Genomic DNA, 14,576 nt, shown 5'->3' on the forward strand with positions numbered 1-14,576 from the left:
CGGCAATTAATTTGTGCTACAGTAGCTCTTCTGTGTGACCTGGACCGGAACAGCTAGCATTCACTCCCCACACGGATCAATGAGCCTGTCATTGGTTCACCAGTTGTCCTTCCTTGGACCACGTTTTTTACCGGGAACACCCCACAAGACCTGCTGTTTTGGAGATGCTATGATCTCATTTGTCTAGCCATCACAATTTGGCCCTCGTCAAAGTCACTCAGATCCTTATGCTCGCCCATTTTTCCTGCTCCCAACACATGAAATTCAAGAACTGATTGTTAACTTGCTGCCTAATATATCCCACCCCTTGACAACAGGTGCCATTGTAACAAGATAATAAAAGTTATTCACTTAACCTGTCAGTCGGTTTTGATGTTGTGGCTGATCAGTGTATATCTTAGGTCCTGTAACTAGTCCTCAATTTATTCACCATTAAGTTTTCCATTTTATTTTCTCACCTTTTTCCTTAAAAAAAAATCCTGCAGTATGACAAATGCATTTTAATGAAATTAAAGTACAAATAGTATTCCATGTAGTCGATCAATTAAAATGAGCTAATAAAAGCTGCATGCATAATAATTTACTTTTATTATAAATTGTTGGACAGAGCACTCAAACAACAACACAAACAGGATGTGGAGCAGCAAAGTCCCATCACATGATGCTTTTGTGCCCCCTGCTGGTGTGATACCTGTCAGATGCTTTACAAAATCAACCATTTCTTTGAAAGTACCATGTAGCAGCCTTTTAGCTAACTTGATGAAAAACATTTGGATACAAAATATTTTTCACACATTTCATAAAATGTGTCATGTTTTCAGAATTTAGATTCGCACCAAACTCCTGCAAAATTATAAACAAGGATTTCAATTAATGCTTGTGTAATGACAAATGTTATAATTATTATTAATATTAGCTTTTCAGGTTGGCCGGGTTCAAAAAACAACGGTGTAAATGTAAAATGGACCAAGAGTACATTTGGCCAAAAAGAGATTGACATTTTTTTATATTTAAATTAATATTTTTCATGTCATTCATAATTTTTAAAGCCTTAAAAGAAATGATATCCCTATTTTATTATGATTCCAAGTTAAATATGAATAAATGACTTCTTCAGGTGTATGAAGCACACATGAACCTTAAGAGGTATGACAATTTGTATAATTTGTATAGGGGTGGGATTTAGGGGAAAGGGCCAGTCAGGTAGAAGGGAGTAAGAATCTGTGGGGCAGTCAGATTTTGGCACAACACCGGCTTGGCCAGTGAGTGCAAGTGTTGTGCGCATGTCTGTTTACATTTTGATGTCAAAAGCAGAGAATATCCATTGATTTCAAATCTCATGGAAACGTTTATTACATAGACCAATCACAATCAAGTTTTCCAGAGAGCTGTATAATAATGGGTAATACCGGAGACATTTGTTTCTCAGACCAAATTAAGTTTGTATATACAGTATAAATGATGTACAGTATTGTTATTATAAAAAACTCTGATAATTAGAAAACAGTATTTTGTATTTATGATGGCAAAAATTGGTTTTAATAATTTTACATTTAAATTTTATTTCTGAATGTTGAATCTGACATGATTCTTAAAATTACTCATACATACTCTATATATCTGATGTTTGGTAGGTTTTTCGAGGATCTTGAGAAGCGCCATCACAAACACCCCGTTATCCAGGACATCAGTGATATAGTGCAGACTCATTCTACTCAACACTTTGAGCCGTACATCATCTACTGCTCCAATGAGACCTTCCAGCAGAGAACACTGCAGAAACTACTGTAAGCACACTTCAGCTACATCACAGGCAGCTAGTGTGCACTGTAAACATGCTTTGGATATGAGCTTCTGCTGAATCCATAAATGGTAGTTGAGTTAATAATGAGATAAATGTGATTGTGATATGGGCAAAAGCAAACAATGTTTGAGCAGAAAAAAACAAAGTCATCCGAAAAACAGCAGTGCAAACAAACAACCTGCCTTGGTCTCTATCAGTGATGTATGTTGTTTTGTTTGTTTAGTGCGACTAACACTGCATTTCGTGAGACATTGAAGCAGATAGAATGCAGTGAAGAGTGTGGTGGTCTGCCCATGATCTCCTTCCTCATCTTACCCATGCAGAGAGTTACTCGTCTGCCTCTTCTCATGGATGTAAGCTACTCATTCCTTCTATACCAAGAGCTTTATATTGAGCTGATGAGAGCCAAGTCTTCTGATGTCCAGGGTTCAGTTCCAACCTTGCTGTCAATCATTTTCATATTTCTTTCACTCTTTTTCACTTCTCGACAAACACATGAAGCTTTTTTGGAGCGCTTAGTTGAGTTGGGCGGCTCATGCATGCAACACGAGCAGAAATTGTTCTTGAAATCATTCTTGTGTAAATGGTTAAGATCGTTTGCAGTGTGAAAGTTTAAAAAAAATATTTTGTGAATGATTTGCACAAATAATTTTTTTACTAATGTTTCATGAATGAGGCCCAAGGTGTGTAATTGATCTGTGCTTTATCATTCTCATGCCAGAGCCACTTTGCATACAAACTAAACTGCACAGTCAACATTCTCAGTGAAAACATAAGTGGGTGTTTCTTTAACTTTGGGCGATTTTATGTCACAAAGATTGATTTCTATTAAAACCGACAGATTCCAACTTTTTATCTTTGTTATATGAAGGTTATATTGAAACTGAACTGGAACTTTTTACCTGGTATTCATCATTTATTTTTGGTACTTTTCAAATGCCTTTTTTTTTTTTTTGTTGTAGATTTTACTGTTTTAGCCTCGTCCCAGACTTTCATTATTAAATTATGAAAATTCATTATAAAAATACATAATATTGCATGTTTAAAACTATGATAATCTAACCTAAAAATGTAATAAACCATTTTGGTATATATTGTGTGAAAATAACAATGTCAGAACTTTTTGTTTCTGTTATGAAGCCTTAAAAGAATATTCCGGGTTCAATACAAGTTAAGCTTACTCGACAGCATTTGTGGCATAATGTTGATAACCACAAAAATTTATTTTTACTCGTCCCTCCTTTTAATAAATATAAGCAAATATTGAGTTGCAGTGAGGCACTGACTATGGAAGTGAATGGGGTCCAACTTTTGAACATTAAAATACTCACTTTTTCAGAAGTATTACCACGAGACATAAACAATATGCTTGTACAAATTATTTGACTGTGATAAAATCACTTATTAAGCTTTTCTGTGTAAAGGTATATCGAATTTTACAACTTCGTTGCCATGTTGATGTGATGTCAACAAACCCTAAAATGACTAATTTAATGACTACAATTTAAACAACTTTACAGCTCAAATAATACATGAGTTTTAACTGAAGAATTAATTTGTGCTTTTATAACATTAAAGGTTTAAAATTTCTGCCTTTTTAACCCTCCAAAAATTGTCCCCATTCACTTCCATTGTAAGTGCCTCACATTAACCTAGATTTTTGCTTTTTTATTTTCTCAACTTGGAACACCCAATTCTCTATTTAAGTCCTTGTGGTGGTGGAGGACGACTCTTAGTTGCCTCTGCGACTGAGACCTTGAATCTCATCATGTGGCTTGTTGAGCACGTTACCACGGTCTCCGTGGTCATGCTATTCTCCGCGGCTTCCACGCACAACTCACCGCGAGAACCACACATTATAGCGACCACAAGGAGGTAACCCTATGTGACTTCACTCTTCCTAGCAACTGGGCCAATTTGGTTTCTTAGGAGACCTGGCTTGAGTCACTCAGCATGCTCTGGATTCGAACTCGCAACTCCAGGGGTGGTAGTCAGCATCAATACTCGTTGAGCTACCCAGGCCCCTGATTTTTGCTTTTTTTAAAGAAAAGAAGGGATTAGTTGAAATACATTTTTGTGGTACTCAACATGGTCACAAATGCTGTCGATTGAGCATAACTTGCAATTGAAACTGGAATATTCCTTTTTCAGTTGTGCATTGTGAGTTTTGTTGACTTGTCCTTATTTCTGCATATCTATACACAGACCATCTGTCAGAAGACCCCTAAAGAGAAAGCTGAATACTTTGCTGCCTGGTGGGCTTTAAAAGCGATCAGTAAGGTGCTGCTACGCTATGCAGATACGTCGCATCATCACCTCATTGCACACACATTTTCAATATTGACTTTGTGGGTTGTCTAAAATAAATGAGATTTGTAGAATAAAATCCAAAGAAAAAAAAATCTAGTCGATACATATAGTCAACCTCACCAGTCAACTAAGACATCCAACAATCATCCTGTCCCACCTCTACTAGCAGCACAAAGGCAAAGAGCTTTTCAAAGAGACTAGTATAATATAGGAAGGAAACACAAACTCATGTACTGAAGCGGTTGTTCACAGTTGATCTAAGCCAGTGTCAGATGTTTAACTGAATGGTTTTCTCCTGTCAGTTGGTGAAGAGCTGTAATGATGGAGCGCAGAGGATGGAGAGAACGGAACAGATGTACACCATCCAGAAACAAATGGAGTTTGGCAAAATCAAGGTACATGTTTGCAGGTTATATCTGAACTTGTTATCAGAGGCGTTTCCAGCATTGATGGACATCCGGGGCTTAGCCCAGACCATTTTATTTTCACACTAGCAACCACTTCTCTGTAGTCCAAAGCTGGTGAGAGGGTATTCTTTGAGTTTTGCTCTGGCTGGGCCTGTTTCTACAGTCCCTAAATTTTCCACTCTAGTACTATCCTCGACTAACTCATCCTCTCTCCTCCCTGAATCATCTATGATGCAAAAGAACAGATACAGCACATAACTTATTGCAAATCAGCTTCAAACAACTAATTAATCAAGTGCTACATACACTCACCTAAAGGATTATTAGGAACACCATACTAATACTGTGTTTGACCCCTTTCGCCTTCAGAACTGCCTTAATTCTACGTGGCATTGATTCAACAAGGTGCTGAAAGCATTCTTTAGAAATGTTGGCCCATATTGATAGGATAGCATCTTGCAGTTGATGGAGATTTGCGGGATGCACATCCAGGGCACGAAGCTCCTATTCCACCACATCCCAAAGATGCTCTATTGGGTTGAGATCTGGTGACTGTGGGGGCCATTTTAGTACAGTGAACTCATTGTCATGTTCAAGAAACCAATTTGAAATGATTCGAGCTTTGTGACATGGTGCATTATCCTGCTGGAAGTAGCCATCAGAGGATGGGTACATGGTGGCCATAAAGGGATGGACATGGTCAGAAACAATGCTCAGGTAGGCCGTGGCATTTAAACGATGCCCAATTGGCACTAAGGGGCCTAAAGTGTGCCAAGAAAACATCCCCCACACCATTACACCACCACCAGCAGCCTGCACAGTGGTAACTAGGCATGATGGATCCATGTTCTCATTCTGTTTACGCCAAATTCTGACTCTACCATCTGAATGTCTCAACAGAAATCGAGACTCATCAGACCAGGCAACGTTTTTCCAGTCTTCAACTATCCAATTTTGGTGAGCTCTTGCAAATTGTAGCCTCTTTTTCCTATTTGTAGTGGAGATGTGTGGTACCCGGTGGGATCTTCTGCTGTTGTAGCCCATCCGCCTCAAGGTTGTGCGTGTTGTGGCTTCACAAATGCTTTGCTGCATACCTCGGTTGTAACGAGTGTTTATTTCAGGCAAAGTTGCTGTTCTATCAGCTTGAATCAGTTGGCCCATTCTCCTCTGACCTCTAGCATCAACAAGGCATTTTCGCCCACAGAACTGCCGCATACTGGATGTTTTTCCCTTTTCACACCATTCTTTGTAAACCCTAGAAATGGTTCTGCGTGAAAATCCCAGTAACTGAGCAGATTGTGAAATACTCAGACCGGCCCGTCTGGCACCAACAACCATGCCATGCTCAAAATTGCTTAAATCACCTTTCTTTCCCATTCTGACATTCAGTTTGGAGTTCAGGAGATTGTCTTGACCAGGACCACACCCCTAAATGCATTGAAGCAACTGCCATGTGATTGGTTGATTAGATAATTGCATTAATGAGAAATTGAACAGGTGTTCCTAATAATCCTTTAGGTGAGTGTATTTCAAATTGTAGACCAATACCATTGAAGAAAATGTATTGGGAAGAGCAGATCAGTGGATTTGCCCTAATATCTATAATGATTCTTGAATTTTCATGTACATTTAACATAAATTCATCACAAAAGAGTTATATTATAGTGAGTAAAGTGAAGTAAAAAACTTTTTTAATATAAATAATTTATATTTTTTGACATAAATAGTCAAAATGATGTATAAGATCCTAAGTTAAAGCAATACATGAATGACTTTAGTCTAAGTTCATTGACACGCCATGGCATCGAACTGTATATAATTCTCCATGTTCATCTGTCAAAATCCTTTCATTAGGATCATTGGGATAAACAATGTTTCACTTTTAACTTTCTCTAAAGTAAAGTGACTGATTAATTGTTACCAGTTTCCATGCCTGATTCTGGCACATCTTTGCTACCCTCAAAGTGTATATTTACTACAAACTAATATCACAAAACAAGTCACACATACATTTTATGCTAATGCTTATTGGTTATCCGTAGAGAAAACAACACCTGATAAACAAGAAAAGTATGCTACTTGAATGGGTCTTCAGCATGAGAGGCGGATGCGCTAACCACAAGGCTAGAGGCTACTACATGTGATATCAGTCGGTAGTTTCAACTTGAGGTTTAGCTTACTGTGGGTGAAAGCCTTTAAGGACAAAAACAAATGTGAATTCTTACCCACTGACTTCTTTCGGAAATTTTAGAAGCCTCATTTGCTTCATTTTTGCTGTCTTTCCTGCTAACTGCTGTTAACTCGCCACTAAGTAACGTAAGTTGATGTCAACGACTGTGCAAGCTCCTCCCCTACCTGCTGCATATTCAACAGAGAGGAAGAAACGGAGTCGCCCATAGGCTACAGGCAGCAAAGGAACATATTCTATAGGCTAGATTATGCCTATGTCTATTTTTACAGGCTGTATGCATTATGTGCAAAGCCAAAACACAATGAAATAAGGCAACTTATGATTTCGGGGGTTTACATAGGCTATTGTCCGGTTTCATATTTGTCAGTCAACTTTTCAAAATTCATTCGTGGCTATACTCAAAACATTCGGGGCTGAAGCCCCGGCAAAATCGGCTGCCGCCGCCTCTGCTTGTTATACGCTGACTAGAGATGCATTTGGAGATGGCTGTTTATTTCTCTGACACACACAAAAAAAAATTGCTGGACTAGATTTTCCAAAAGAAAATGTTTGGATAATTAATTCTTCTTACTGGTTCTTGCAGTGCTGTTTATAATGCTCTGCTTGGTAGAGAATGGTACACGAGTAGATACACCTGTTCTGGGCTCGCGCTGCTCAGTCCATTGGCCCATGCTGATAATTAGTCCTGGTAGTGGGAAACACTGTTTTGTTTTCTGCTTTAGGAGGTTCTCCAAAGCAACCTGAAAATGGCAGCACATATTCAGAGAACGCGTTGGCCAACTTTGTAGTCGTACCAGTGTGATCTATAACAAAAGTTGCAGTGCAGTTTTCCAGTTATGGAAAAATAATGGAAAATACAAAAAATACCTATATGTCCTGTAAAATATTTTGGTGAATGAATCAGTCACATACATTCTCTACTCATCTGCTGTCATCTCTGCTTCGCTCCAAAGAAATGGTTTATTTATTGATATAGTACAAAATCAAAAAAATTTTTTCGATCCAACATTACTGTTAACCAAAAAACGTTTGAGGGATAAACTTTAGACAACGATGACGGACAGACCACTGATTTTACACGCATACGCTGAAAACAGCTCCTCATGATCATCACGGGTGCTCTTGTGTATGTGAGATGAGAGAGAAAAGACCACTCTGAAATGCACTGCACATACAGACTATGTATTTTTTTTAGGAAATCACAGCTTTACTGGGATTAATAATTACATTTGATTATTATGTTGCAAAATGCTTATCTGTAGATGAGAAACCTCATCACAAACCTCACCACAAAATGACCAGCCAGCATCATTTCACTAATCATATCAGCAGCACGTGGTAAAGTGTAAAAGAGTACTAGTCAGGTGAAATCACTCTATCATTCTGATTGGATTATAAGAGCAGACTGATTGCTATAAAAGGAGGGAAGATGTGCTTCCAATCATTGTGTTCTTGTTAGCAATGGTTACCTCTAAAGAAAGATGTGCAACCATCATCACTTTGCATCAAAATGGCCTCACATGCAAGGAAATTGCTGCAAAGAATATTGCACCTGAAAGAACCATTTACCGGTTCATCAAGAACTTCAAGGAGAGAGGTTCAACTGCAGTGAAGAAAGCTTCAGGACATCCCAGAGTGTCCAGCAAGCACCAGGACCGTCTCCTCCTGAGGAGTCAGCTACGGAATCGAGTCACCAGCAGCTCAGAGCTTGCTCAATGTTGGCAGCAGGTTGGTGTGAGTGCATCTGCACGCACAGTGAGGCGAAAACTTTTGGACAATGGCCTGGTGTCAAGAAGGGCAGCAAAGAAGCCACTTCTCGCCAAGAAAAACATCAAGGACAGACTGAAATTCTGCTGGAAGTGCAAGGATTGGACAGCGAAAGACTGGTGCAAAGATATTTTCTCTGATGAGCCTCCTTCCGATTGTTTGGGACATCGGGAAAATTGATAGTCCGGAGAAGAAAAGGTGAACTCTACCATGAATCCGGTGTTGTGCCAACAGTGAAGCATCCTGAGACCATCCATGTGTGGGGATGCTTTTCATCCAAGGGAGTGGACTCTCACAATTCTGCCCAAAAACACTGCCATGAATAAAGAATGGTATCAAAACGTCCTGCAAGAGCAACTTCTTTCAAAGATCCAGGAGCAATTTGGTGATGATCCGTGCATTTTCCAGCGTGATGGTGCACCATGTCACAAGAAAAGAGTGATAATGAAGTGGCACTGAGATCATTACATGGAAATTTTGGATCCGTGGCCAGGAAACTCCCCGTATCTTAATCCTATTCTTCTAAAAAGTGTGAAACATCCAATCATCCAAATCTTTTTTGCAGATTTGCAAACTGTTCTATCGTCTTCACTTGCCCCATGATTGATATATAGCAAAGTGTCCCAAAACTCTTGTTTTAATCTCCACTCATAATGTGATGTTCAGCCATCCCTGTTGTTAGTGTGTTTTGGAATTAGCTTGTCCCTTCCCATCCTCCCACATTTTTATGCCCATTTGATGAGCCTTTTTTCAGTCTGAAGTCTGAACGATTGGTGCTGAACCAAGGGAGTTTCATGACATTAAGGTTTGCACTAAAATGCCTGTTGTTCTGTTCTGATAATTGTGTTATAAAATGTTTGCAATTGTATCTCTTAACATCTTGTGTCTGTATGTTTTTAGCCTTTCCCATTAGTGTCGTCGTCTCGCTGGCTGAAGAAGAGCGGAGAGCTGGCCGTGTACACTGAAGATCTCAGTATCTTCCGGAAGGCTTTCAGCTACAAGAGCTACTACCTGTTCCTCTTTAATGATGTGCTCATTGTCACCAAGAAAAAGAGGTCAGACTAGTGACACTGAATTACAATTACATTTAATGTACACTCATGGGGACTTATTCATGAAAATTTCATAAATATATGAAAATATTGGGAGTAATTTATGTGTTTAAAGGAGCTTCTCGAAAACTTCCACAGGATTCACAAATGCTTCATATTCACCAGATTTGTAAGTAAAACGTTTTTATGTTAAAACGCCCGTAACAACACGTAACGTGCGTAAACGTTCATTCACAATTATCATAATCCACGGCCATAAAAACGCCATATAGGGAAAGCTTCAGACTTGCTAGTACATAAGAATAGGAAGCTTTTAACATCTATGTGAACAGTAATAAAAGTTTTATTAAATAAACGTGCATTCACATCAAATAATATTGATTTAGCAAACACTTCTAAAAAGAAAGTGAAAAATGTAGTCATCGCATGCAAATTATTTTGTGAATGAAACAGTCCAAGAGGTCAATAAAAATGGTTTGACATGAAACTTTAGTGTAAAAATTGTTCAGTTCACGCCGGCAGGAGGAAGTCCACCACTGTTAGTCTTCTCTGGTTCAGTTGAGTGCATTGTCAGTGTCATTGGAGAAACCCCTCAAGAAAATCCAAGAATTGTAACTGAAATACTTCCCTTGCAACGGGACAAATCTTCAAAGAATTTAATAAAATACCTGAAAAAGGTCTGACCGAAACACAGTTGTGTACGTTCTTACGGAGATGTGTTTATGGGTTTAACAGCACCATGACCATACGTCATACCTCAATGCAATTTACAGATGCCTACACTAAATTATGAAACCTAAATTATAGAGATTGTATCAATAAAAAAATGTCCAACCAGTCATGATAGAGGGAATTATTTTCTTTAGAAAATCAAACAATCTTTCCATAATCATTTCCCCACATGTCAAGAACTTCTGCTGGAAAAACGATGTAGAAGTAGAGTGAAAAATAAATGTAAGCAGCAAAGAAATGTTTCTACATTTTATTTTTAATGTTATTTTTTTAAGGTTCATTTCACTCATTTAATAAATTTGTATCATTACTTATTTAATTTTATTTCAAAATGTAGTCATAGCAGTTTGTCTGAAAGAACACAAGCCATTCGGATGCCTTATGCACGATTTACACATGGTCGGGAACAGGAGTCAATTTTGTTCGTACTGATTAATGTTTTGAAAATACAAAAACTTGAATGAATCCGAACATTTATGTCAGGCCGGCTTTACACAAAACGTTGTTCTGCTCATGTTTCATGAATTGGACTCTTAGCTAATACTCTGAATACTCATTGCTATGGCTCCTGTAAAGTTGTAATGCTTTAAAGGTATTCAGACCCCTTCATTTTTTATACATTTTGTTACGTTGCAGCCTTATGTTAAAATGCTTTATATATTTGTTTATTTACATCAGTCTACACTCCATACCCCACAATGACAAAGAAAAAACTAGATATTTGATAACCTTGAAATGAAATTTACCACAGGTGCATCCCATTTCTCTAGACCATCTTTGAGATGTTTCAACACTTTGATTGGAGTCCACTTGTGGCAAATTCATTTGATTGGACGTGATTTAGAAAGGCACACACCTGTCTATATAAGGTGTCTCAGCTGAAAATGCATATCAGAGCAAAAACCAAGCCATGAGGTCAAAGGAACTGCCTGCAGAGCTCAGAGACAGGATTGTGTCAAGGCACAGATCTGGGGAAAGCTACAAAAACATTTCAGCAGCATCGAAGTTTCTCAAGAGTACAGTGGCCTCCATAATTCTTAAATGGAAGATGTTTGGAACAACCAGGACTGTTCCTAGAGATGAGAGAAACTTGCAGAAGGACAACTATCACTGCAACACTCCACCGATCTGGGCTTTATGGCAGAGTGGCCAGACGGAAGTTTCTCCTCAGTGCAAGACAAATTAAAGCCTGTTTGGAATTCGCAAAAAAGCACCTAAAGGACTCTGACTATGAGAAACGACATTCTCTGGCCTGATGAAATGAAGATTGAACTGTTTGGCCTCAATTCCAAGCGTCATGTCTGGAGGAAACCAGGCACCGCTCATCATCTGCGCAATACCCTCCCAAGGGTGAAGCATGGTGGTAGCATCATGCTGTGGGGTGTTTTTCAGATTCAGGGACTAGGGGACTGGTCAGGGTTGAAGGAAAGCTGAACGCAGCAAAACGCAGAGATATCGTTAATGAAAACCTGGTCCAGAGCACTCAGGACCTCAGACTGGGCCGAAGGTTCACCTTCCAACAGAACAACGACCCTAAGCACACAGCCAAGACAATGCAAGAGTGGCTTAGGAATAACTCTGTGAATGTCCATGAGTGGCCCAGCCAGAACCCGGACTTGAACCCAATCAAAGATCTCTGGACATTTTTTTGAACATTTTCAGTTTTTTCTTAATACATTTTTAAAGTTTTCAAACATTTGGTTTTTGCTTTGTCATTATGGGGTATGGAGTGTAGATTGAAATGATAAATTATTAAAAGCATTTTAGCATAAGGCTGCATCATAACAAAATGTGAAGAAAAAAATATATTAAGGGGTCTGAATACTTTTTGAATGCCCTGTACGTAACTGCTCTTCTAAATGGGTGTCAGAGTAGTTACGTTATGTTGGAAGGTGCATGTATGTGTCTGTAACACTGTACTTATCTAGTGAGGAGATTTATGTGGTGTTGGACTATGCCACTGTGGAGAATGTGGAAGTGGAGATGGAGATGATAGACTCTAAACTCAATCTGAAGCTGTTGATGAGTCCCAACAGTGACGGCCGCACTGAACAGATGATACTCGTTGCGGAAAGCAAGTAAGATGGAAATACTTGTGTATTAACATAAGCTAATAACAGTCAATCGAATATTCCAGGTTTAATTCAAGCTCTCCATTCACAGCATTTTTGTGGCACTGTGTTGATTACCACAGAACATTTTACAAATTACAGTAATGCACTTACAATTAAAGGAAATGGGGAAAGAGTTTAAAGGCAGAAATATGCTATTAATAATTTGGTAATTCACATGATCTGTGAAATCAAATCCTATTTAAAAAAATTTTTAGGTGGCAATTTTTCTAGGCATATGAACTTTGTTATGCGTATGTGTATTGGGCAGAAGCTACCGACTTTACCGGTTGCGTGGTCGTGATGTTGAAAACACTGGTTAGAATTGCTTACTGTCCCTGTCAGTGTTGTTCTATCACATTAGTCTCGTAAGTATAATGCCAAAGTCTGTATGCTATACTTTCCAAACATCTTGTATTTCAAAATGTATGTTGCCCTGCATTCATCAATTACAAACACCTTACTGTAACCACGATTTTTGCAACTTATTCATCACCATCTTTATCAAATACAATAAAAGTGACTGAAGCTTACAATCAGCCTAACATCTCCTTTTGTGTTCCAAAGAAGAAACTTGTACTTTAGTTGTATTTCTCTGACATGTTTTATAGGCTGGACAGAGCCCGTTGGGTTGCAGCTCTTTGTGATCTCAAACAAAACAACAGCATCACTGGTGAGTCTGATTATTGCTACACTAAACATCCTTGAATGTAATTTAAACTATTCCTAAGGTCATTTATCATAAAAATCCTGCCTGGGAGTCAATTCCCATTTCTCTAGCTTAGAGATGTTATCTTCAAGGAAGCAAATCATTAATACGTATTTTTTGTTTGGGGGTGGAAGATTTGTCTCAGTATGAAGCTACTAAAGCCTACATGCCAAAAGCACCAGATGAGCTGAGCCTCCAGCAGGCAGAGTTGGTCATCGTCCTACAGGAAGTGGAACGTAAGCATGAAGGCTCTTGGCTCTTTTTATTTAATATCCTCCATAAGCCGGGGGGGCAATTTAATCTTCTGAACCCTAATAATGATCATTCATGTTGTATCAGAATTACTGGAATTGCATCTTCTGACTCTAGACAATGCTTGAAACAAAACAGTTCCATATGCAATATTTTAGTCAAATTAAAAAAAAAATGCACAAATCAAATTTTTGCTGTGTGCCAAGCACCGATGTTGACTTTTGTTTTTGGCATTTACCACAGCACATAAATGTAATTTAAGAAAACTCTGGTAATGCCAGTATTTTGAAGCTTGATTAGTACTACTTTTTCACCATTATACAACAACATAAAAAAAAAAAAACAATTAAAACATCTTTTTACTTGAGAACATGAATTGGCTTTATCATTTAATGCTTTTAACCTAGTCATGTTCTTTTCAATGAAAAATATAACAGTACTTTTTGGATTATATTTGTTTGTTGCAGCTTCCTGTAGGCTTGAACTAAAATAAAAAAGAAATTGTAATCAAGTAAAACATTTGGTTTCTCAGCCCTTTTGAGAGCTGTAATATCAGTACCAGCAAAATACTACACTACGTAAATATTGAATAAAATGCACCAGGTTACACTGGCTATGAAAATATTAGTGGTTGCTACTGGAATACCTTTAAACATTAAGATCAGTGCTATTTAGATTTTTACATCACAACGGTTAAGTGGGAGAAGTCGAGAACGTTCATAAAAATTCATCAAGTCAGAAACTCAATTACTGCAATTCCAACTGGATGCAAACACTAAAAATCATGGACTTTATCACCCACTAGTGTGATTGGCTCTCTGCATTGCAGTTTGGTGTCATGGAGTGCGAATGAGAGATGGGGAGAGAGGCTGGTTCCCTGCCAACTGTGCCACTCAGATCACCAACCGAACTGCCATGGAGAGCAACATACAGCGTATGGAGCGCCTCCGCAAAGAGACTGATGTCTGACCGAATTCAAAATACACCACTGAACAAACATCTGACACATGACACTCAGTTTACAGCGAGACACTCCAAAGACTTTCTCACCCTCATGTTGTTCCAATCTTATTTAACTTTTATTCTGTGGAACACACACAAAAAAAAACTTTGCAGAATGTGTCTGTCACATTTACTTTCATTGTAAAATGATAGAAATACAACCTGTCACTGACTAACATCTTTTAAGTGACTGTTGTCTTTTTAGCAATGAACTCACTTTTAAGTTAATATAGGTTATT

The 14,576-nt window shown here is 38.3% G+C and overlaps 1 protein-coding gene across 2 annotated transcripts in view; it reads left to right on the forward strand.

Annotated features, from left to right (window-relative positions):
- arhgef16 (Rho guanine nucleotide exchange factor (GEF) 16) overlaps positions 1-14,527 on the forward strand; it is a 38,785-nt gene extending 24,258 nt beyond the window's left edge. For both annotated transcript variants that reach the window (XM_052108425.1, XM_052108424.1), the window contains exons 7-15: positions 1,635-1,787; positions 2,028-2,157; positions 4,010-4,084; positions 4,417-4,509; positions 9,380-9,534; positions 12,192-12,341; positions 12,986-13,047; positions 13,218-13,319; positions 14,165-14,527. In XM_052108425.1, coding sequence (XP_051964385.1) covers positions 1,635-1,787; positions 2,028-2,157; positions 4,010-4,084; positions 4,417-4,509; positions 9,380-9,534; positions 12,192-12,341; positions 12,986-13,047; positions 13,218-13,319; positions 14,165-14,304 — 1,060 coding nt within the window. In that variant the 3' untranslated portion in view covers positions 14,305-14,527. The remainder of the gene's footprint in view (positions 1-1,634; positions 1,788-2,027; positions 2,158-4,009; positions 4,085-4,416; positions 4,510-9,379; positions 9,535-12,191; positions 12,342-12,985; positions 13,048-13,217; positions 13,320-14,164) is intronic.
- Positions 14,528-14,576: the final 49 nt, after the last annotated feature.

The sequence above is a fragment of the Xyrauchen texanus genome, chromosome 37, assembly GCF_025860055.1.
Source record: "Xyrauchen texanus isolate HMW12.3.18 chromosome 37, RBS_HiC_50CHRs, whole genome shotgun sequence".
Classification (NCBI taxonomy): Eukaryota; Metazoa; Chordata; class Actinopteri; order Cypriniformes; family Catostomidae; genus Xyrauchen; species Xyrauchen texanus.